This window comes from Aristolochia californica, unplaced genomic scaffold, assembly GCF_029961685.1.
Source record: "Aristolochia californica isolate CCGP_79_NKW_82.1479 unplaced genomic scaffold, dmAriCali1.0.hap1 SCAF_2, whole genome shotgun sequence".
Classification (NCBI taxonomy): domain Eukaryota; kingdom Viridiplantae; phylum Streptophyta; class Magnoliopsida; order Piperales; family Aristolochiaceae; genus Aristolochia; species Aristolochia californica.
The window spans coordinates 47,691,867-47,714,809 of record NW_027181881.1 but is presented as its reverse complement, the minus strand read 5'-3'; the positions used below and the strand labels follow the sequence as shown (position 1 = coordinate 47,714,809).

General features: G+C 39.5%; 4 protein-coding genes across 6 annotated transcripts; 1 reads left to right on the top strand and 3 right to left on the bottom strand.

Moving 5' to 3' along the window:
- Nucleotides 1-934: 934 nt before the first annotated feature.
- On the bottom strand, nucleotides 935-2,251 carry LOC137955208 (U-box domain-containing protein 21-like). The gene has a single exon (XM_068802075.1). The coding sequence runs from the start codon at nucleotides 2,249-2,251 to the stop codon at nucleotides 935-937; it is 1,317 nt and encodes a 438-aa protein (XP_068658176.1).
- A 3,872-nt stretch (nucleotides 2,252-6,123) lies between these two features.
- LOC137955594 (receptor protein kinase TMK1-like) lies at nucleotides 6,124-10,284 on the bottom strand. The gene is made up of 2 exons (XM_068802606.1): nucleotides 7,763-10,284; nucleotides 6,124-6,885 (listed from the first exon to the last, which is right to left on the bottom strand). The coding sequence occupies exons 1-2, from the start codon at nucleotides 10,086-10,088 to the stop codon at nucleotides 6,383-6,385; spliced, it is 2,829 nt and encodes a 942-aa protein (XP_068658707.1). The 5' UTR covers nucleotides 10,089-10,284; the 3' UTR covers nucleotides 6,124-6,382.
- Nucleotides 10,285-11,175: 891 nt separating this feature from the next.
- LOC137955206 (acetylajmalan esterase-like) lies at nucleotides 11,176-12,281 on the bottom strand. Its single transcript, XM_068802074.1, has one exon. The coding sequence runs from the start codon at nucleotides 12,279-12,281 to the stop codon at nucleotides 11,205-11,207; it is 1,077 nt and encodes a 358-aa protein (XP_068658175.1). The 3' UTR covers nucleotides 11,176-11,204.
- Nucleotides 12,282-14,830: 2,549 nt separating this feature from the next.
- LOC137956028 (plasmodesmata-located protein 7-like) lies at nucleotides 14,831-17,472 on the top strand. Of its 3 annotated transcripts, XM_068803322.1 has the most exons (5): nucleotides 14,831-15,462; nucleotides 15,535-15,806; nucleotides 16,751-16,861; nucleotides 16,982-17,021; nucleotides 17,152-17,472. In XM_068803322.1, exons 1-4 carry the CDS (start codon nucleotides 15,035-15,037, stop codon nucleotides 16,996-16,998), a joined length of 828 nt encoding a protein of 275 aa, XP_068659423.1. In that variant the 5' UTR covers nucleotides 14,831-15,034; the 3' UTR covers nucleotides 16,999-17,021; nucleotides 17,152-17,472. The 3 variants fall into 3 exon arrangements, 2 of the variants coding, with proteins under 2 accessions (XP_068659423.1, XP_068659422.1); XR_011113201.1 differs by having other exon boundaries at nucleotides 14,831-15,806; nucleotides 16,982-17,051; XM_068803321.1 differs by having other exon boundaries at nucleotides 14,831-15,806.
- Nucleotides 17,473-22,943: the final 5,471 nt, after the last annotated feature.

The following is a 22,943-nucleotide window of genomic DNA, read 5'->3' as shown; positions in this document are numbered from 1 at the left end:
TTTACGAGAAGAGAGGTCTTGAAAGGGTCATGTAAATCGACGCTTCTTAATAAGATTTTTCAAAGAACTCAATCGTTAATCTGATCAACGTCACATGAATTCAGTAAAGCAAGAGGTTGTAAAAAAACCCGTCTCCTCAAAACTTACAGCTAGCTTTAAAATACTAAACCATCGACAGAAGAATCCAGTAAAGGAAGAGTCAGTAAGCCTCCGTTTCCTCAAAACTTACAGGTAGCATTATAATAATATTAAATAAACAATCTGCGACTGAGATGGTGAGAAGTCAGTGGTCAACATTCAACAAAAGCTTAGTTTGAACGGAGACGATTTGGAATGCTATCAGCTTAGGCTGTAGTCGACGAAGGTAATCTCACATTTTGGACCTAACAGTCTCCCTCTTCTCCCTCTTTGCGCTCCATTTAATAAACGATAAATTTGTTTTCATTGCAGAGAATCGGTTCATGTGTGATCTGTTTCTGTACCTGTTTATCTTTCTTTTTGTTTATGGACCCGTAATCAGATTAATGATGTGAGTAAACCTAACTTTGGCTGGACTTGGTTGAGGCATCTCGAATTTAAACCGAGAGTGGAGGGGAGTTTGATTGCAATCTAGATTTATTAAAGACAAACCAAACATCGATTATCTATATCATCAAAAGAACTCTCTGTTTCAATACTACTGCATATCAGCCTGTAGCTTTATTTATCTAAATCTCCCAGCACTGTGAGCTGATGAGAATTCACAACCTAGATTAATAATGGAAACCACACCTTTAATCATGTAGACTCCAGACCTTGATTCTTCTGAAACGGATTTCAAAATTGTTTTCAATCAATTCATTCCATGCATTTTGTACAAATCATATGTCTACGATATTACCTATGGCTTGTGTATGGTTTCTGTCCACTACCCTGATTGCAGAAAAAAAATGAATTAAAAGGGCCGTTTCAGCTGCTTGAAATCCATAGAATCGACGCATTCCCCTCTTTGCCTATGGATGTTCAACATCTTCAGAAGATCTGTGGCTTTCTCCTTTGTTTTCTCGCTGCATCCCACTTGAAGAAGGAGCAGGACTTTCTGAAAAGCTCCCGCTTGAAGAGCCTCGATTAAAACCCTTCCATCTCCTTTATAAATCTTGCCGAGCTTCCAAAGAATGGAGACTACAAATTCGGACGCCAAATCTGAGACTCGGAAGATTTTCTTCACCAAGAGAGGTATTGTTAATGCGTGACTGCAAGCGGCCTGTCTCCCTTCTTCTGAATTGCAGATCCCGTCCAGAACGCCCAAAGCTTTCTCGCAGATGCTCTTTTCTGAGTCCACTATCATCTCAAGGAGCAAAGAAACCAGACCCAACTCCGCAAACCTTGAAGTGATTTTCTGGTTCTGGGAAGAAGTAACCAAGTGGTAAGCGATGATCAGAGATGCTTTTGTGGTAGCGGGGCAAATGGGTTCTCTAATTATCTTGATCAAGGCTTCAGCAAACCCTTCTGCCTCGCTCAAGGAATCCACATGCCTCTTATCGGCGGAAAGGAGCTCCCTTAGAAGCAATACTGCATTTCGTCTAACCGTCAAATCCCCACATTGCAAAAACCATTGGAGGGCACGAAGAGAGGAAGCGGAGCCGAGATAAGACCGAGCCTCTGAGTCGAGAGGGAACATCCACGTTATCACCTGCAAGATCTCCTCCAATCCCGTCGTCTGATTCTCAAAGGAATTGGCAGCGAGGGAATCGAATGCAGCCGATAAGACGGCGACGGCGCCACTGGTGACAATGCAACGCCTATCCCGCTCGCTCTCTCTGCAAAATCTGTTCATCTTCTTCACAGATTCCCTGAGGAGAGAGTATTCCTTAAGCCGGGTTGCACTCGAAATCTCCAACAACATCTCCGAAACCGCCGCGGAAGAGATAGGAATCCTAGGAGTGGGAATCCGCTCAATCCCAAAGGAACGGTTATCGACGCACCAATCCTGTATCATCCTCCGAATGGTGTGGTTAGGGATCTGATCGAAACTCTTCAAAACCTGGTTGGTAACGGGGCAGGTATTATTGCCGGAGTCGAGCCACGTCTCGATGCTCTGGCGGTCGTATGTGATTCCGGTACACAATGTGACGGGGTCCTTCATGAGGTCAATAGAGATGGGACACCTAAAATGGGTGGGAATGGTGAGCTCGGCGGCCGGAGTAGTGGTTCGTCCTCTGCCGATAAAATTCCGGCGGCCCGCTTTAAGAATTCTGAGCGTAGAAGTCATGGTGGAGAGCAGGGAGATCGAAGAGGAGGCAGATGATTGCTGTAGGTGTTTTTGGTACGCAGTTGGCGATGGAATCTAAAGTTGGAAGGCAGAGACAGGCGAGGGTAGGTATATATATCTATATCTATATGTGAGTCTGTGAAGAAGGAAGTGAAGACGCGGATGAAGGGAGGAATGGTTCAAAGGGAGTCGCGAAGATTGAGGATTTGAATATTGACCGTTGAACGTTTGAAGGCTATCTGAGTCGAGACGGTCGTTCAAATTTATCCCACGAGTCGAGAGGTTTGACGAAGAATGATTTGGAGTAAGGGGAAGGGGTCGGTCGGTCAGTCCGTGTGGGGCGTGATTTGAGTTTAATATTTTCTTCTTCTCTGTTTCGTTTTTGTAAAACCGGAGCGGATTCTCCACGCGCGTGTACGCCGTGTGCACCGAAGTACGGGTCTTTGAAGCTGGTCAGGACTGGACCATCCTCCCTCTTTAGACGCCACCAAGTCACCCTGAGTTTACGTGCTTCTTTAAACTTTCATAATGAAAATACCTTGACCGGTTCTTCTACTCCTCTAACCCCCCTTTGCCTTATTTTAAACCCGGTTCTAATATATTTGAAATTATATAAGTTATTTTTATATTTTTTAGAAAAATAAATTATTTTATATACTATATAAATACAAAAAGATATTTTGTACTAAACATGCGAAACGATTGAGATAGCCGTTGATCGGTCATTGATAATGATCGGATGGCTAAGATAGCGTTTCGTATATTTTGCACTAAATGACTTTTCGTATCGGACTAGCCTTCCTATTTACTTACCTATTTATCAAATACTAAAATTAATTAATCGGATATAAATAAAATAATAACAACAAAAATTAAAAATTAAAATTTATAAAAGTATTAAATATCACTATAATATGCATAGAAACCTGGAACATGATTTGCCAAATTATGCTTATATATAATTGAATAATCTATTAATCGATACGAAATAACTCTGATCCATTTTTTGTATCATTTACTAAATAATAAACATGTAATTGGGCAAAATTACCTCATAATAACACCGAGTTTAAATTTTCCATGATAGAGATTGGTCAGACCATCATATTTTAATAATTTACACATGGTTAGTTGATTAATGGGGAAAACCAAAACCAGGTTGACATGCATTCATGTGAAACCTATCAATAGAAAATGGAGGAGAAAGTTGGTCCTAATAAGCAAATTTAGTGATTCATATGTGGTGGTGTCTCATTAGTATTTCTTTTTTTATAGTAAATGGAGTGAAAGAGGATAGATGTAGGCTAACAATGCATATAAGCCCAGACTTGGTTGACTCCATCTTCCTCCCTTTCCCCACTCATGAGTCGGTGATAACTAAGATGTAATTCTCTAGTTTATGGATTAGTTTTGTGATTAATTCATTTTCAATCATATGGGGTTGGTGAATGAGACCTGTATTTCATCTCCAATAGAATAGTTATTTTTACTTTCTTTTTTATTCAAAAAGACTAAGTCAAATATTAATTCATAGATAAGCAAATATTGAATATGGACCAACCCAAGTATTGACTACATTATTAACAAATTATTATTATTATTATTATTATTATTATTATGTTTTTCTTAGTTTTCATTTTGGGGGTATTGTTTTTCAGGATTCTATAGGTAATAATGTTAAGCAAAAGAGAAAAGGAAGAAGAAAGAAAAGAGGAGAGAGTATGACACACATCCAAGAGAGAAATGAGAGAAGAGAAAACGTGAGTGAAAAGAGTGTGCCCTGCTGCAATGTTCTTTCTCTATCGCCTCCCCCCCTCCCAAGTTTTTCCCGCCAGACGTTGTTTCATTGTTTCCCAACGGACGCTGCAGCACGAGCCTCCATCGTCGGACATCAGCCTCCATTGGAAGACGGAGGCCGACATCTCTCCGGTGGCCTGCTGCCGGACGTTGCAACGCAAGCCTCCACTGTCGAACGTCGGCATCCGTCTTCCAATGGCAACACCGGCCGACGCACAACCCCGAGACAAGTTCCGTGGGAAAAATCGATTGTTCTGCACAACGTCGGCGCTCTGTGCGTCGCTCTCCAAGGAATTAGTCCAAAAATCTTAATAATCTAACAGTTATGTACTGCTCTGATACCACTTGTTAAAAAACCATAATCTTAAATCCTAATCCAGAATTTACATCATGCCAGAATGTTTGGATTCAGGATAAATACTTGCATCCATTCCAAATGATCATCTACTGTAGTGGAATTATGCGGCAATCGATACGAACAAATGATTGGTTTTGTGATCTTCCTCAACTAAATCTCCGTAATTCCTCAATGGGACTATCGTCTCTCTTCCGAACGGGGAAAACCATAACTATAATGTGTCTCGTTATATAGGGTTCCCATAATTCTCTATGGTATCTACTCAATTGGCCCATATTCCTTAATGGGCTTAACAAAATTAGATCACTTAATTTTAGCCCATTCCATTAAATAGTAAATATAATTAAATAATAAAAATATTACCCAAATTAAAATAAGAAACGTGAGTTTACTAACAACACATCCAAGAGAGAAAATAGAGAAAATAATACGTGAGTGAAAAGAGGAGGAAGAAATTAGGGTATCGGACTTAGTCCATACCATCCTCCTTAAGTTATATTTATAGATATAAAAAATACTAATATAATTATAAGAAAACATAAATCGATTCTTAAGAGAAGTTGAATAAATGACATGCACGACTGTTCATATACGTTTTTTTATTTCCTCATGGGAGAAGTCCTTCGTATCATTGCTAGTGCAGGAGCTGCTCAGCCCTCGCTGCATCTTTAAACTACTTTTAAACCTGTTTTTAGACTTAGAAGTTAGAAGACTATTTCATTTGGATTATTTAAGAAGAATCCAGTCTCAACCTCACCGCATCAATCTTCTTTTTGTTATTTCTTATCTGATTCAGCAGCCGCATAGTACATGGCATGAACACTTGGGAACAAGGCAGGCCACCTCGTGCTGTTCCCCGAACACGGTAACCCAATGTGCAGATCACGTTATGTCTGTCTGTCTCGTACCATCCAAACAAAATTCAAAATTTGATCGTGAATTTGTGTTTCCTCCCTTCCTTTTCATTTGATTGCGATTTACATTTATGTGCCGAGAGGGGAATTCGGCGTTCTTTCTCTCATTCCACCGACATTTGCGGCGGATTTTTGTGATAATATCGTTCTTACGTAAACCCCAATCATGAACAGAATCGAGCCTCTTTGTGTTGATTGATCGTCGATTGATAGTTTGAAGCCGACAGATTGCTTTTGCTGCTACTAACCCCTCCACTCCTCTTCCACTCTAATCATCCTAATCTATTACCAGAACAGCTGAAATGCTGGAAGATATTGATAAAATAAATATATGGATCGAGACGAAGAGCACAGCGGCGGATTGATTTGTTGCACAACACTCACTCCCTCCTTGAATCTCAATGACCATGTCATTATTCTCTTATTTATGTTATGTTGACAACAGAGAAGCTCTGTGAGTCATATGTGGATCTCTGTGTTGCGAGAGTCATCGGCCATGGTCGTAATATTTAATGCAGTTTGGTGACCGAGAGCCAACTCGCAGCGGACAGATATTATTGAGATGGGGACGACAGCCTGTCAGCACGACGGATTTGCATTTCCGAGCTTCCTCTGCTTCAACCTTCTGGCTCAAGTCTTAACCCTCCATCACTCTAAAGAGACAGAACCTACCAGAGCAATTCATCTTGTTGAATTGTTTGTAGAAAGCCAGTGGATACGCACAAAGAGCTGGCATTGCCTGTCCCCTCGAATCAACCCTATAGCAAACACAAAATTGCCATTCCAGCTCCTGAATGGAAGGGTAGACCAAAACTGAAAACCCAATCATCTATTTGCAATAATGTATATTTATCAAACTCTAAAACAGAGCTTTCAAGAAGAACCCAAATTTAAAAAAAAAAAAATCAAAAAAATTTAAACAAAAAGCATCATCCAAAATCAAATTGCCTGAGTCAAAAGAAAACATGAAAACCAGAGATTCTGCAGATAAAAGAGGTCCGGGTGCAACAGAAAGAAAAGAATTACACGGGCAAACCGGCCATTAAACTCTCTCTTTTCACTTCATCTCCCGTCCGAAGAAGTGAATGATTCAAATGGTCTAGAGGGTATGCTAGTCTGAGTATTATCTAAACTGGGGAGGAAGGAGGAAGTTCCACCATCTGTGGCCACCCACTTCTGCACCACCTCCGCCAAGGGTTGATCTAAATCAATACCATAAATGTCATCACAGTCGGGCTCCACTGGTTTCCAAACCTCTACTAGAGAAGCAAGAACATTCACAACATGGCCCATGTCGGGCCTCTGGAGAGGTTCTCTAGCACAGCAGTGTCCTGCCAACTCGGCCACAGTTTGGATACTTGCAAGAGTATCTTCTGTAAGATCAATGGTAGTATCGATTGCTTTCTGGAAGTTCTCCTTGTTAAGCAACATTCTTCTGAACCATGTGACCAGGTACATGCTTTCCTCTGGCATCCCATCTTCAATGGCTTTGCGACCAGTAATGAGTTCCATCAGTATCACTCCAAAGCTGAACACATCGACTTTAGTGGTCACACGGCCAGTTGCTGAAGAAAAAAAAGAATAATATGTTAATACAACAACTGTGGTGCATCCATGGACTATTGGATAATCTGACACATTTGCAAGATCAATAATTAGAGTAATTAACATGAGACCCATCATCAAATGCACATATATACTTAATACATTCAACAAAAGAAAACTAAGACTGGTACAAGCACAAGCCTGCTTATGTAACCAGGTGGGGTGTACATTCTTTATCACGGCAAAGAACATCTAACAAAATGACAATGCAACAATCTAGAAATTGATCAATCTCAGAGCTCTTTGATATCAGTTTTTCTTCCACTCATATAGAAATCAAAGGAAGGAAAACATTAACAATGAAACAGAGATACAAGTGTAGGGTGGGTCCTTGCCAGTTTTCAATAAATAGGAATTCTCAGGTTCCACTACGAACCCAGAAAATGAAACTAAACACGAGAGCCTAACAGAAGTTCATTGTATAAAGGTTTAATGAAGTGAGTTAAAAAATACCTGACTTATTCTCAAATATCAATGCAGGAAGTGTGGAAAAACACAAAATAGAACTCATTTGTGATTTATTATACAAAAGCATCTCCAACGGTTGCACAACACGAGAAAATAGATATTTTGCCCTACCCAATCTCTTTGGCCATCGGCCATTTTAGAACAACAGTGGATGGTGGAAATTATCCAATTCAAACCATACTTTATATCAAATCTGATGACAGTTATTGCCACCTGACACTGGATACCATGTTTGCATCCAGTGAACAAGTGTTAAGTCTTCTGAAATTTTTTGTGCAATTAGATAATAAGAAACATCAGGCCTAACCTTCCAATATTATTTAAAAATGGGTGCAAAGTATCATAAAAGAAAACAATAATGGATAATACCTGCATATTCTGGTGCCAGGTACCCAAAAGTTCCAGCAAGCCTTGTCACAACAGAAAGGCCTTTTCCATCTTTCTCATCAGGGGCAAGACGAACAAGACCAAAATCCGAAACCTTTGCCCTCATATCATCTCCCAAAAGAATATTAGAAGGTTTGAGGTCTCTATGAATGAAGCTCTGATGAGCCAAACTATGCAAGTACTCAACTCCTCTTGCCACATCCAAGGCAATACTTAATCTCTTCTTCCATTCCAATGGCCGCAAACCTTCTTCCTTCCAGTTAATAAGATACCGACTTAGTGTTCCTTGTGGCATATATTCATATACCAAAAGCCTCTCGTTCCCATCCAAACAATAACCCTGAAGATTCACCAAGTGCCTGTGCCTAACTTTGGTGAGCACTGCAATTTCCGACTTGAACTCATCCAATCCCTTAGCACTAATCACTCCCGATTCCATTCTTTTGACCGCAATCTTGGTCCCATCATGCAATTCACCTTTGTAAACTGTTCCAAACCCTCCCTTGCCCAAAATGTTTTCATCACTGAAATTGTTAGTAACCTGTCTAAGTACTTGAATCGAGATAACCATGTTTCCTGCTTCAACTACATGGAAATCACTGGTCCCAGTGCTTCCCTGAGTGAAGCTTTCACTTGCACTTCCACCATTAACACTGGAACCTGCCACCGTGATCTTGAAAATATCCTGATCCGAACCTGAAAGGCGAGGATGAACAACAGTTGCATGTGGAGTTTGTACTCTGCTGAACGAGTGTTTTTTCCGCCTCCACAGGCAAAAGCCTAACAAACTGATCACAAGGACAGCGGCAACCACAGCACCAATAACAACTCCTATCGAGATGGAAGACTTTTTGCCACTGTTCCCATTTCTGTCATTTGTCCCTGAAGATCCAGAAGGAGTTGGGCCTCCTCTAGAAGGGGTACCAGGTGTCACAGTGCTTGAATTGCGACCAAATTGATTCCCCTCCGTCATCAAAACCACCTTCGGATTGAACTTGGGCACCTCTCCCGTAAGTGAGTTGTTTTGCACATCTAGCAATATCAGGTCCGGAAGAGTAGCAAGCTCGGGGGGTACAGGTCCGGTGAGGTTATTGTCAGCAAGAATCAACTTTTTCAAAGATGTAAAGAGAGTGAAATTTGGCGAAATTGTACCAGAGAAACCCATTCCATGAAAGTTAATCACTTCGATATTGCCCGAGGAACATGTGACTCCCACCCAACTGTCGCAAGGATCATTTCCCTGCCAACCACTTGCAAGCCTCTCAGGGTAGTTTAGAGGCTTTGCAATAGATAGTAAAGCATCTATGCGGCTATCGCAAGGACCAGGTTTATCCAAACAGAACCTATTATTCTGAGTAAAATCATCGGTAATCACTATGGAATCAAATTTCGGGACTGGCCCTTCCAGAAAATTATTCGTTAAATTCACTTTTTGCAGAGAAGAAAGCTTAGTCAAGGAGTCTGGGACGATACCAGTTAACTTGTTAGTACTGATCACCAATTCTCGCAAGGATGTCAACTGGGTGAAATCGGGCAATGGTCCTTGGAAAGAGTTAACGTGAAGCCAGACTTGGACCAAAGAAGTCATGTTCTGAAGAACTGTGAGAGGTCCAGAAAGTTTCACCGGTCCCTCCTGATTATTAAGCCAAAGGGTATTAATCCCGGACCCTGCAAAAGACGCCGGTAAACCGCCTTCGAGCTTGTTGTCAGCCAGGGCCAAGTGCTGTAAGCTATTCATGCCACCTAAGAAGTCCGGGATTGTTCCGATAATCTGGGCCGAGTTCGCCGAGAAATTTTTAAGGAGAGTACAATCACGAAGAGCGTCAGGAATGGTCCAATTGAGCAACTGGGTGTTGTGATCCAAGACGACGATTGTGAGGCTTGACATGCCCTTGAAGAAATCATCGGGGAACGCAGTGAAGTTGTTGTCGTGAAGCAGAAGGCTTTGCAAGTTGATCAAGCCTTTAAGGCTCGGCAACGGACCGGAAAGGAAGTTATTGAACAGTTCCAGAGTATCCAGATTGTCAAATGTCCCGATTTCCGGCGGAAGTCTCTTCCCCTGAAGCACATCTTTGTGGTCTTTCACTTGAATCCTGGTGACCCGACCACTCATACAAGACACGCCTTCCCATTTGCACGGCTCCGCCTGCGTCCATTTCAGGGTATTAGCAGCGTCTAAGCTCTTGGCGAGAGCCTGCAAGGCCGCCGCATCGCCGGGATCCGCTTGAGACACCACAAGCGAAATGCAAGACGAAGAAAAAAGCACAGCGAAAAGGAAAATGCCGATCAAAGAGCTCTTCTTCTTCATCGTCAAAATCAACCAAAACGAACTAAAAAGGAAAAAAAAAAAAAAAAAGGGCTCTCCGCCTTACAACTCACATTCCCCAGCAGAAGAAGATGATGGCGGCCACTCCAGTGAAGAAAAAGGGAAACTCAATGTGCTAAAGAGAAGATGAACAAAAAAGGGTTTTTTGTTCCTGGAACGCAACAAGGAGAGAAGAGGTGGGGGCGAAAGGAAGACAGCCCTTGAGAACTGCTAGAGATGAGCAGTCGCCAGCTTGCCAGCCTCTCCTTCTTAAAATTAAACAACGCAAACGTCCGCGCTTTATTTAAAAAAATATCACCCTTTCGAGATCTCAGCCGTTGATTTACCTCCCCCCTGATTCTCCACTGCTGTACCCCCTCTGATTAGCTGACACGCTAATTACCAATTAGCGGTTACTCATCTGGACTCGCAAAGACACCCTGCGGGCCCCACCCTCTATGCACGGCGATCCTGGGACGTCCGATCAACTTCTTCCGGTGGGACACGCTTAGGATAAAATAAAAACTGAAACATTTTGGTATGGGATTATCCGGAGTTCTGAAGAAACGATTGGACGGCAAAACAGTGGGCCCAGAGTGTTGCGCGACGCGGGGAATATCCAAAACTGGGAAGGTTGGTTTGGTTCGGACGTGACTCGGATTGTTTGTTTGCTGTCCACTGGGCGCATCTGACGGCGGAGATCATCGTGGTTTGATCTGACGGAGGGAAGAATGATGGGAGCAGTTGGGGGACTTCGTCCACGCGTATTCGGTGGTGGGAAAAGTGAAGGCGCCACCCAGAAATCATTCCGGAATTTCGCTCCACTTTTAAGTGGATAATGAAGGCGCCGTAATGCGTCTAATGGGCTTGGGCCTAATAGTGGACTTTTTGTGTTTAGTCTGGACCAGGAGACTTAGACCCATTGACAATTGTACGAACACGTTGGAAGTCTTGGAAAAAGATAAATTTGTACTAAAAAGTTAAATTCGAATCCGGATTAATTTGTCCGGCTAAACATAATCGACCTGAATCTGATCAGGAGGCTAGAAAAATCTAATTAAAACACATGTAAAAAGTATAAACCCTAGTGTTGGAGATTGATCTGAATACTTCTCATCTCTATCCCTTCAAATTTCCTGAGAAGAGAGAGGTAACCATGTCTCTGTAAGCCTTCTCTGTCATATGGATTCCGTCCCAGGAGAGGCGTTTAGAAGGATCAGGGCAGGTTGAGGTTCCGGTTTCTCCACACATTCTAGTTGAGTCGTAATTGTATTCTCCTCCAGCTCCACAGCAAGCTTGGAATCGAGACTTCTCGTCAAACCCAAGATTCTGAGCGTTATCAATAAGGTGCAATGCTGCATTGTAGTAATCCGCGTATTGTATTTTCACAGAAGCGAATTGTACCCTCAAGCTCTGCAACATCACCTGCAACTGGTTGTTGTGGAGTTCCGCGAAAGCGTTGTAGCTTTTGAGGCAGCTTCTCCCGTCATAATCTGATGGGTTGGTACTGCGGAATGCTGTGAGGTAACTGGGCACGCAGCCGATGGGAAAATTCCCGGGCACGATCAAGTTACGAGCTCCGTGCTGGATGACTCTTATAGCCGCATCCTTGATGGTTTGGACGATACGAGGCACGAGGGAGGTGGCTTCTGTAATGGTTTTGCCTTGAAAAAGTGCATAATTATAATCGTTTCCTCCGATCTCCCCCACGAAGAAAAGAGCCGAACCTAGCTTGGCGCTGCATTGTTCAGGCGAAGAACAAATAGATGCGAGGTGATCCTCGAACCAGCCAAGCTGCGTGCTGAGAGAACTCCTTGTGAAAGGCATGATGAGGCCGATACTTTCCAAGTAAGAAGCGTCGAGGGCAGTTGCTCCGGCCACGGCGAAATTCACGCCGTTAACGAAAGTGGCATTCTTATCAAGGTAGGCGTTGATGAAGGGGAGACCAAAGCGGTCGGCGATGAAGTCGATCATGAGGCGACCGTCGGAGCATCGGCCCGTTGGCCTTCCGAAGTAGGTTTCTCCGTATGGTAAACGGTTGATAGCTCCGAAAGGACCGAGGCCTTCACGGATAAGATTACCCGTGTCAGCAATTGAGTCTCCCAAGCAATATATTGCATCGAAAGCTGCAGAAGCAGAGCTGATGAAGAGCGCTGCGAAGGCGAAGATGATGGCGATTGATTTAGAAGAAGCCATTGCACCGAGAAGGGAGGAGAGGAGGGGCTGAGATGATAGCAATGGGTCACTAAACCTGGCTTTTATAGTTCAGTGTTTTAGTTTCATTAGGATTAAAAAAGTGCGAGCAGTTCCCAGGTTTCCTAATTTATTAACTAAGATGGACTTCCAGTGGGATTCTTGGTTTCCGACACGTAAGAATTCACTCAACCGAAGAGTCTTACGCCGTGTTAATTGACACTTCATTGTTAAGCCATGTCATCCTGACACATAATTGAATAAATATTTAAAAAATATTTTAAATTAGTTCTAAAATATTTTATAAATATTTTAAATTCTTTTTTAGTTATGAAATTAATTTTTAAAATATAAATTTCATTTTCTAAACAAATTTAAATAATTTTGAAAAAATATTTCTATGATTTAAATAAATTTAAAGAAAAAATAAAATATAATTTTTAAATAATTTTATATATAAGGTAATATATCCATAAATTATATTTTTAAATTATTAAAATATTTTTTAAATTTAAAAATATTTATATCAATATAAAAGGTGGTAAATAGGTAAGAATAAATTATTTTAATTAATTAATACGAGTTTCATGTTTTTTTATTATAAATAAGGTAGAATATTTTACCAAAAAATAAAAATTTTAAAAAAAATTATTTTTACTAAATATTGTATTAAATTAAATAATGTCTTAAAAACAATTACATAAAGGAATTAAGTAAAATAAAGTATTAATAATATAAAAAATATTTTTGAAATAATTAATAATCAATTTTAAACAAATTTAATTAAAGTAAAGGTAAAGAAATGTGTGAGAACTTTTAAAACCAGAAATTAATATTTAAAAAAATTACAAAATAACTTAAATAAATCATAAAAAGAAAATAGGAAAAAAAAGTAAACCGAAGAGGAAGGCTTAAGTGGCATTCAATGACGTGGTCATCCTACATGGAAGATGACATGTTGGTTGATGTGGCATAAGACTGTGCTGATGTGGTATTATGACGTAGTACCACGTTCAAAAACTTGAACATCCATGAGCCCACTTTGTGCCTGATTCATCATGCACAAACCCATCGAATCAATATATTGTTGCAAATAATTCTCTATAGAACGAAGTTAGAATCATCATTCCTCGTCATCGTATACCGATCTGCTGAATTTTTATCAACTAGTTGTCCTTGTCAAAATTGAAGAAACACGGATTCTTGAAAAACTCTTAAAATTAAGGCAAGACTGCTGCTGAAAGAATAAAAGAACAAGCAACCATTCATTTTATTTCGAGGACCACTTCGTAGTATCGACATTGGGACTTTACTCAGTTTCAGTTCTCTTCCACATATCTGAGTTTCAGCAGCTGAATCTCCACCAATCAGTCACTTGAAAGAAAACCGACTCATAGCAAACTGTATATGGGGAGCCACTGGACGATTCATATCTCGTCCTCTAATTCGATAACCTTATCTTATGGGGAGGAGAAATTATTTTAAAAAAATAAGAAAATATTATTGTCGGGTGTTGAATGAAAAGGCTATGTGGTTTTCTGCAGAAGAATGACAAACTACCTTAACTACAAGACGGACATGATTGAAGGTGACGAGAGATGAATTAGCTCGTCAATCTCTTTCCTGCTCCATTGAGGGGACATGGGTGCATGGTCCTCACACCTTATAGCTCAATCGACAATAACCAAAACAGAAAGCAGAAATTTAGAGGCTTTTTCAAGTACTTCTATTTGAAGAGCTCATGGATCGGGTTTTTCTGTCTCCTTCTACGTCGGATTCCGATAATAGAAGCCTCGTCTTCAGTGGGATATCCTTGACACCAATCTCAGGGATGACACTTAGGGATGATAAAAATGATTAGTATCCATAAGCTTTGCATGTTATGTTATAATAATATATCAGATGTATTATTGGGACTTTAAACTGATCCATTTTTGAAAATAGAAGTAAACAGGCGAGTGTTTGTCACGCCTACTTCTTCGTACAGACAATAGGGATAGTTGCGTAATTTCATAGCTTAATTATTTATAGCTTTTTTTTTTTTCTTTTTTGCTTGCCTACGATGTGGGTATGCGTGGAGGGAGTTTGTCCAGATCGATAACGTTAACGGTGATTAGGCTGTTTTAAGCCTTTAACAGCTAAACCGATCGCCCACGTAGTGGGTCCCTTTCGATCATGTTATAACGTGGGCCCAGTCGTATACCCCAGTGCTTTCTCCTGTATACTAAATAAGCAATGACTAATAATTAATTTAAATGATTTTTATGGTTGAACTGACCAAAGTACCCCCACACTAGGTGATTATGATTGCGATTAACGAGTCGCGTAAGCGTGGGCTCACACCGAGTCACGAGATAGGATAGCCAATAGTAGTTTGACGAGTCAAAAGGAATAGCCTTTCCCGCGGCTTCTAAGACATGATTACGTTTCTCATAATTCACGTAGATTTTATTATTATAAAATGAGATAGTGATAGTGAGTCAAATAATGATTATTTTTATAAACGGATTAGGTTAATTGATAGATTAGCGATGTGATTGTCGTCCAGAGGTTTCTGAAAATGGAAGGTTCCAGTGAGCTGAAGAGGAAGGAGTGTTTCCGCCCACACACTTTCGAAAAGTGAGGGCAATCTGGTTCATCGAAGCGGAATCGAGTTCTCCGACCGGGCTACGTAAATTCCTCTCCAAGGGATCAGAAATCTCTCAGAGAATGTCCATTACGGTCCTTTCCATGGTTCAGATTCTGCCTCCACAATCATGAATGAACTCATAAACTCTCTCCAGTCGTTCCCTCTTCGTTTCTTCGAAGCAGAAAAAATGGAGTCGCTTGCGCTTCTCTTCCTCTTCCTCTTCTCCTTGGCTCCCTTCAGGCTCGTTTACTCTTCTTCCGATACCTTCCTCTACGGCGGCTGCTCTCAGCTCAAATACGCTGGGGATTCCAACTTCCAACCGAACCTTAACTCGCTTATGACGTCCATCGCCAACTCTGCCACGTTCGTCTCGTACAACAACTTCACCATCTCGGGCAGTTCCTCGGCCGACCGCGTCTACGGTCTTTACCAGTGCCGGGGCGATCTCACCACCTCCGAATGCACTACCTGCGTGCAGCACTGCGTCAGCCAGCTTGGAATCCTCTGCCTGGATTCCATCGGCGGGTCGCTCCAGCTCGACGGATGCTACGTCAGGTACGATAACTTTCCCTTCATCGGGGCGCAGGACAAGAGCCTCGTTCTCAAGAAGTGCGGATCCACGAGCAGGTACAACACCGACGTGTTTGCTCGCCGGGACGAGGTGCTCGGGGGGCTGGTCAACGGGGGAGGGACTTACAGGGTTGACAGCGCGTCGTATGTGAAAGGGATGTCGCAGTGCGTTGGGGATTTGAGCCCGGAGGCTTGCTCCGAGTGCGTGTCGCAGGCGGCGGAGACGATGAAGGGGGTGTGTCCAGGGAGCAATTCCGGGGAGGTCTATCTGGGAAAATGCTACGCTCGGTTCGCCGTCGGCGGCTCCTACTCTAGAGCCTCGTCGAATGGTAAGCAGCAGTTAACTAGAGGTTCGTGGGTCTTAGTTTTCGCCGGACTTTCCATGATCTTGAACTTACTAATTTCCCCCTGAAATGTCTGCAAATCACCAGATTACCTAGATGATGACCTTGTGAAAGAAGAATATGTTGGTCATTCTCTAGGCCATCGTGGTCGGATTTGGTAGACGAACAGACAGGAATTTGAAAACAATCTAAAGTCTTCTTTTCTTTTTCTTTTTCTTTTCGTCTGCTGGACGGAGTGCCGTTGTTCAGAGTGGAGTGAATGATGAAATGACGAAAAACGCCTCTCTGTACTTAAAGCTCTGTTAAAATGGGTCGAATCGACTAAATATTAACTTGTGTTTCGAAGGGGAGTCTGAAGTATCATATTTCAATCGAAAGTTGAAACCCGTCACAAGATCAATTCAGGTCTCTCCCAGAACAATGAAACACATTCAGACATTGAATCGCCAATCTCCAGCTGTCTCTACACCGGTCGCGGCTTCAATTTTAAATTGTTCTGAGCGCACCCAATTAACCTGCCCGGCGTGAATCTCATCAATTAAACCAAGTGTACAACCTCTTCATTTTTCACTGTTTTACATTCTCCAGCAGTTTCTTTGTTCATGCGGTAGGTGAACAGTGTACAGAAACTCCAAGATTTGTGTATGGTTCTGAAATACATAAGCCAAGAATCATTAATTGCAGAAGGAGACACCTGAAACGACGAGCTACCAAATAAAGGGCCCTGCTTTCACTGTTTAAGCTCAATCTTTGTGCTTTATGAGTATTCTTTTTGCAATGAGCTGCATAAAGTTAGTAGTGATAAATAAATAAAAACAAAGTGGGTGACCTTTCCTTTGTAAATTGTTTTTATAGCTGGAAAAATACTTTGGGATTTTTAGTAAAGTTACCTCTTTCTTGCTGTTGTTGTTGTTTGATGATTCTACCAGATTCAGAAGACGAGACTGGGAAAACTCTAGCCATAATCGTGGGACTGGTAGCAGTGGTAGCTCTCATTATCGTCTTCCTTGCTTTCATAAGAAAAGTTTTCGAAGACCATGGTATCCCTCTCCCACTTTTACCTTTTTCTCTTTTCGATTCTTCTTTTCTTTTTCTTTTTGATTTTGGGATTTATCTCTGCATGTTAGTTCTGTAACACTGTTCTTGCAAATGGAATACAGGAGACGGAAAGCTCTAACTGGACCAAATTCTTTTAGAAGGGTAACAACATGCCATTTCCTTTTAGCAGAAGTCGGTGGGAGTTTACTTTTTGGGGTTTTCTGGGTTATCTTTTTCTGTCTTTTTCTCCTGGTTTTCTGAGTTCTGCTTTATCTTTCTTTGATCTTTTCAGGGCTTTTCAAGAACAAGTTTTCTAAAGGAGTTTATTGAAAGATGTGGAGGCAGGTTCCTTGAAAGACGCAAACTCTACGTGGTGAGGAGGACAGAGATTCCAAGCCCACCCACTTTTTTTCTCAATTCCTTGTCTAGTAGAGGAGTGTAGACTAGACAGTGTAGAAAGGAAGTATAATGTTTCCTTTGTAAGGCAAATGATATGCCCATGATAACTCTCCACTACTGCAAACCTTGTTTACAGAATTCTGATAGTTTTGGAGATGAATTCTTCTTTTAATTTCATTTTTCACTCCCAATAATTGAACCCAGTTATGAATCAGACTCTTACTTGAAATTTTAGAGTTATTCTTTCTCACTCTATATTCTGCTTGACAGATTGCTCTGCAGAGGTTCTCTGTGTTACTATCAATAACATAACTCATCAAGTCTCAGTAACTTTGGCAAATTGAATAACAACCCTGAATTTCTTTGACCAAGATAAACTCTAATTCTTCATCAAGACCTACCATCAGCAGAGTACTGAAAAGGGTTAAAAGTAAAAGCAATATCTACATTAGCTGCTGAAGAATCTCTTGATCATGTAGATCTGAACTTGCTGCCTAAGCAACGTTTCAAACATTTGCAGCCCACTTGAGGCTGTTGCTAGTCACTGTAAACAAACCTTTATGTTCAAGGACATGTAGAAGGTGATGAGCTCTGAAAAACTTTTGAACAGTATGACAAAGCAAAAGATTTCCTGTTTGTGCTGTTCATTTTCCCCATAAAGGTTTGATTTCCTGTTGCCATTGCGATCCTCCCTTTAGTTTCTTAGTATTTCTTTTGCTCTCATAGTTTTAGAGCGGTCTCATGCCCTCATATGAGAGAGAAAGAGAGAGTTGCTTTTGGGAATTTGGATTTTAAGCAGATAAGAAGGTTTGTTAAGAATGACTCTAGAATCACTATGAGCTCATTGTATCCATCTCATGACAGAGAAAGAGCTCTTTTTATATGGCCAACCAAAGGAATAAAGTGACTACACCTCCTAAAAAGGAAGGAATGACATAAAAGGAGCAAATCATATCAGAATTTCTGTCAACTCTTCTTTTAATTTGCACCACTCTGTGTTTAACAATAGATCTTGTCAAAAACTGCTTCACCGGTCATTCTTGTTTCTTCAGTTCTAGATTGTATTATTTATATTCCTTTTGTATTCCGTTTATTAAACGATAAAAGAAAGTCGGCTACAAGGGTTAAATTGACATTTGACACCCATAGATAGGGGTGGCATCGAGCCGAGCCGAACCCGAACCTGCCTATGTTCGAGCCGAGCTTGATTTAAATATTTCGAGCCGAGCTTCGAGCCGAGCCTTGTCTCGAGCCTAAAATTGTTATCGAGCTCGAGCCCAAAAATCTTAACCGAGCTCGAGCCGAGCTTCGAGCCGAACTCGAGCCTCTACATACATTTAAAAATTTTCAAAAAATATATATCAAATTAATTATATATAAAATTATACATACATTTTACATAAAATTGGACATGACCTCTACAAAAAATTAAGTATAACCTATATATATATAATACATGTATAAGATTGAGGCATAACCTCTTCTTAAAATTGAATATAATCTATATATAATACCTGTATAAAATTCGGCATGACCTCTACTTAAAATTGGACATAATCAATGTACATAATACCTGCATAAATACTCCATAAACACTCCATAAACACTCCATAAATACTCCATAAACACTCCATAAACACTCCATAAATACTCCATAAAATTACCTATACATTCCATAAACACTTCATAAAATAGTCTAAACACTTCATACACTGCATAATATTATAAATAAACTTCATACAATAATCAAACACAACAAAATAAAATAAAATATCACTATCAATTTACAATCACCCAAATAAAAACTATAAATCCATTATAAAATTACAAACTATACTTGTTTCTCTTAATGCTAGAAAATAATATACATCCCTGCATGAGCAAAATCTCCACCTACGACAAAAACAAAAAAATAAAATTAGTTATTGTCAGATAAAAAAATACTCTTCCATTACTAGTTACTTAATGTCGTTAAAAATATTAAAATTACCATGATGAGAGAAACATGAAAAATCATGTAGCTGATAGCATTATCTCTACACTCTTCTTCTCAGGCTGTAATTATAAAACAAAATTTTAATAAATAAAACTAAAAAATATACTAAAAAATATCATAATAAAGAATTGATCAAAGAAATTCACCTTTTGATTTTTCTTTACACCGTGAAGAACCCGAATCCAATCACTGCCACAAATCAAAGCTTGAACTGTACTTGGTGCCAAGGAAGAACGATATGAGTCTATTACTCTACCACCAGCACTAAATGTAGACTCTGAAGCTACTGTGGATATGGGAATTACAAGGATGTCTGCTGCCATCTTAGATAATACTCGAAATTTCATATGATTCACTTTCCACCATTCTAAAACATCAAAATCATATTGTGAAGTTTTCTCACAACTATATACACCTTCTTCAAGATAAATTTCCAATTCTGACCTTGGTAAATTAACTGCATCCTTTTGTTTCATATAACTCATCAACTTTAACCAACCTGAACTTGATGAAGGCCTACGACTTGTGGAAACACCCATAGAGCTACTAGTACTTGAAACAATCTCTTCATTTCTAATATCCACATTATATAAGGATACATATTCATCGTAGATCTCATATAAGGTGCATCGAACTAAATTTATATTCATTGTAGCTTCCTCCATAGAATATATCACTGGAAAACACATTTCGATCAACTTTAATTTGACCCTTGGATCCAAAACTGAAGCAACAGCCATCAATAAATTGCATTCACCCCAATACTTCTCAAATTTCTCTTTTATTCTACTAACCATTGTCCTAATGAAAACATTTTCATTTGTAGAATGAAAATCCAAAACTTCTTTTACCCTATATACCTCACTAAGGTACAAATTAGAAGTAGGGTAGTCACTCCCAGAAATTATATTTGTAACTGCATTAAAAACTTCTAAAATCTCACACACCATGTCAACTTTTTCCCATTCATCAAAATTTGGCAAACAATCATATGTTGGTTCTCTAACTTTAAATCTAGAGAATGCATCTTTGAATTTTAATGCAGAAGACAACATGTCATAAGTAGAGTTCCAACGAGTTGGACAATCAATAACCAACCTCTTTTCACCAAGTTCTAATTGTTGTACAATTTCAGAAAAAGTGCGAAGTCTAGCCTCAGACAGATTTATGAATTTGACACTTTCACGCACATTATCAATGATATCTTTAATCTGAATAAGACCATCTTGGACTAATAAGTTCAAAATATGAGCACAACAATGCACATGAAACAACTTTTCACCACACACCAAATTTTTTTTCCTTGAAAAATCTTGTTTTAAAACTCTGATACAAACATCATTATATGCAGCATTATCAACTGAAATACTAAAAACTTTATTTTCAATCTCCCACTCTTTCAAACACTTGTAAATAGCATCTGCTATATCAACGCCACAACGAGGAGGAGGAACATGCACAAAACTCAAGACTCGTTTTTGTAGCTTCCAATTACTGTCAATAAAATGCCCAGTAATAACCATGTATTCAATTTTTTGATTTTGAGACTTCCAAAGATCCGTGGTAAGACTAATCTTGTTAATCTCTTTTAACAAAATTTTCAATTTCTTTTTCTCTGCCTCATACACCTCCATACACTCCTTCTTAATAGTCTTCCGGGATATTTTCTCATAATTCATATTTGCCATCTTCATTACAAAATTAAATCTCTCCTCTTCTACTATCATGAATGGATGCTCATGCATAAGAATCCAATGAGCAATGACTACTCTCATTTTAGCTTGATCATAATTTCCTCCAAAATCCATAAAAGGAAGTCCAGATGGACTCTGATCAACATTAGACCCCGCTCCCACTGGTTGAAAGTTTAAGGTTTTTTGTTTTCTCATTGCCACTTTTCTACTAGTGCAACGTTTCAAATGTCGACTCATATGTGTGGTCACTCCACTACTAATAACACTCAAATTGATTTTACAATGAACACACTGAGCCTTTTTTGTACCATTAAGTGATACTTCTTTGAATTCCAACCACACATGAGACTTTTTTTGTCTTTTGGAGGTATGAGTAGAATCACCTTCATCCTCATTTATAGTAATTTCATCTGGGCCCACTTCTATGACAGAGGGTAGTGACTCTGGTGGAGTTGAGTCACTATTTATCGTTACACTAGAACTAGTGTTAATTATTGATGTCAATTGAGGAGGTGTTGACATTCTTACTTCTACAAAACAACAAAATTACAAATTAAAAATATAAAGAAAAGAAAGTTATCTGAACAACAAAGATCCTACACATAATTTAAGATACTTGTTTATTCTTAGAGGAAGGTACGTGACATTGTGACAATCGGGAACGACCCTTGTCTTTCAATGCAGCGGGGTCTCTTTGAGCTAGTAGCCCTGCACCCAATAGTTTCCAGTCCAATATACCGATCCTTTTTTTATATATAAATTTAAAAACTTCTAAGATAAGGAAATAAGCACACCAACATTCTCTTCTAATATTCTGATGAAATTCAACCTCAATACCAAGAAATTAATGATAAAAATGAAAAAAAATGAAATTCAACCTCAATACCCCACTATACCAAGAACAGCAGTAGATGTAAGTTCAATGAGAATTAAGAAAGAAGGACAAAAACTAACTTTTTTTATTCTTTTTTATAATAAAGAGAAGTTGGATGCAATTAAGAAAGCTCCTGATTCCATTAACTATATTAGAGTATTATTGAACAGAATATGTTATTAACACTCAAAATCATGAAATAAAATTTCATTGCTAAAATATATCAAGTAACAATTTGAATACCATTGCTGTTTATTGCTGAAATATATGATAAACATACAAAATTTTATAAGAGGCCAGACACCTAAAAATAAGAAGGCAAAAAAGAAACAAGATCCCACAACATAAAAATATTTGAAAGTCTAGAATAATAACTTCATTTATGAAGAACAATGGAATTTGAGCAAAAAAATCATTGACAACCAACCAACTATTTTCCAAACATTATAGCAATTGAGCTTAGTAAGTCATTTTGAGATATACAAAAACATAACAAATGACAAAGTGGGGGATTTTTCTCCCCCACCCTTCCTTTCCTTCTTGAATGTTAGCTCAGTATGAAGTTTCCTGGCTCTCAGCCAGCTAGAATGCAATTGATGACACACTCAAGCAAAAAAATAAATTAAGAGAATAAAATAGGTCAACCTTATGCAATCTGTATAAAATGATCTTCTTACATTCTACCCTTAAATCAAGAACTCAGCATTTCAAAAAATCAAACAGTATCAACACTCAAAATCATGAAATAAAATTCATACCAGTTTTCTTACAATGATTTCTTCCCGAGTGTATTTGAACTGTCAGTTGGAAATATCGGAAAAAAAAAAAAACAGAGCTGAGTTTGCTTACAGAAACAGAGTGTGCAGTTCGGATATCCAAAAAAGCTTTCCAATAATGAAGGAGCACTGCTGAGAAACGAAGCTCAGAAACGAAGCCGAGAAACGAAGCTGAGAAACGAAGAGAGAGTTAGAGATTTTTTAGGTTAGCTCGGCGACGAAAATAAAACAGAAAGATTAAATAAAAATCTTACCTCCTTCCGTCGGACCGTCGATTTCGTCTCGTCGGCGAGGAAAAGCTTGGATGAAGAAATCGAAGAGGAAGACGAGAAAGAAATCGAAGAG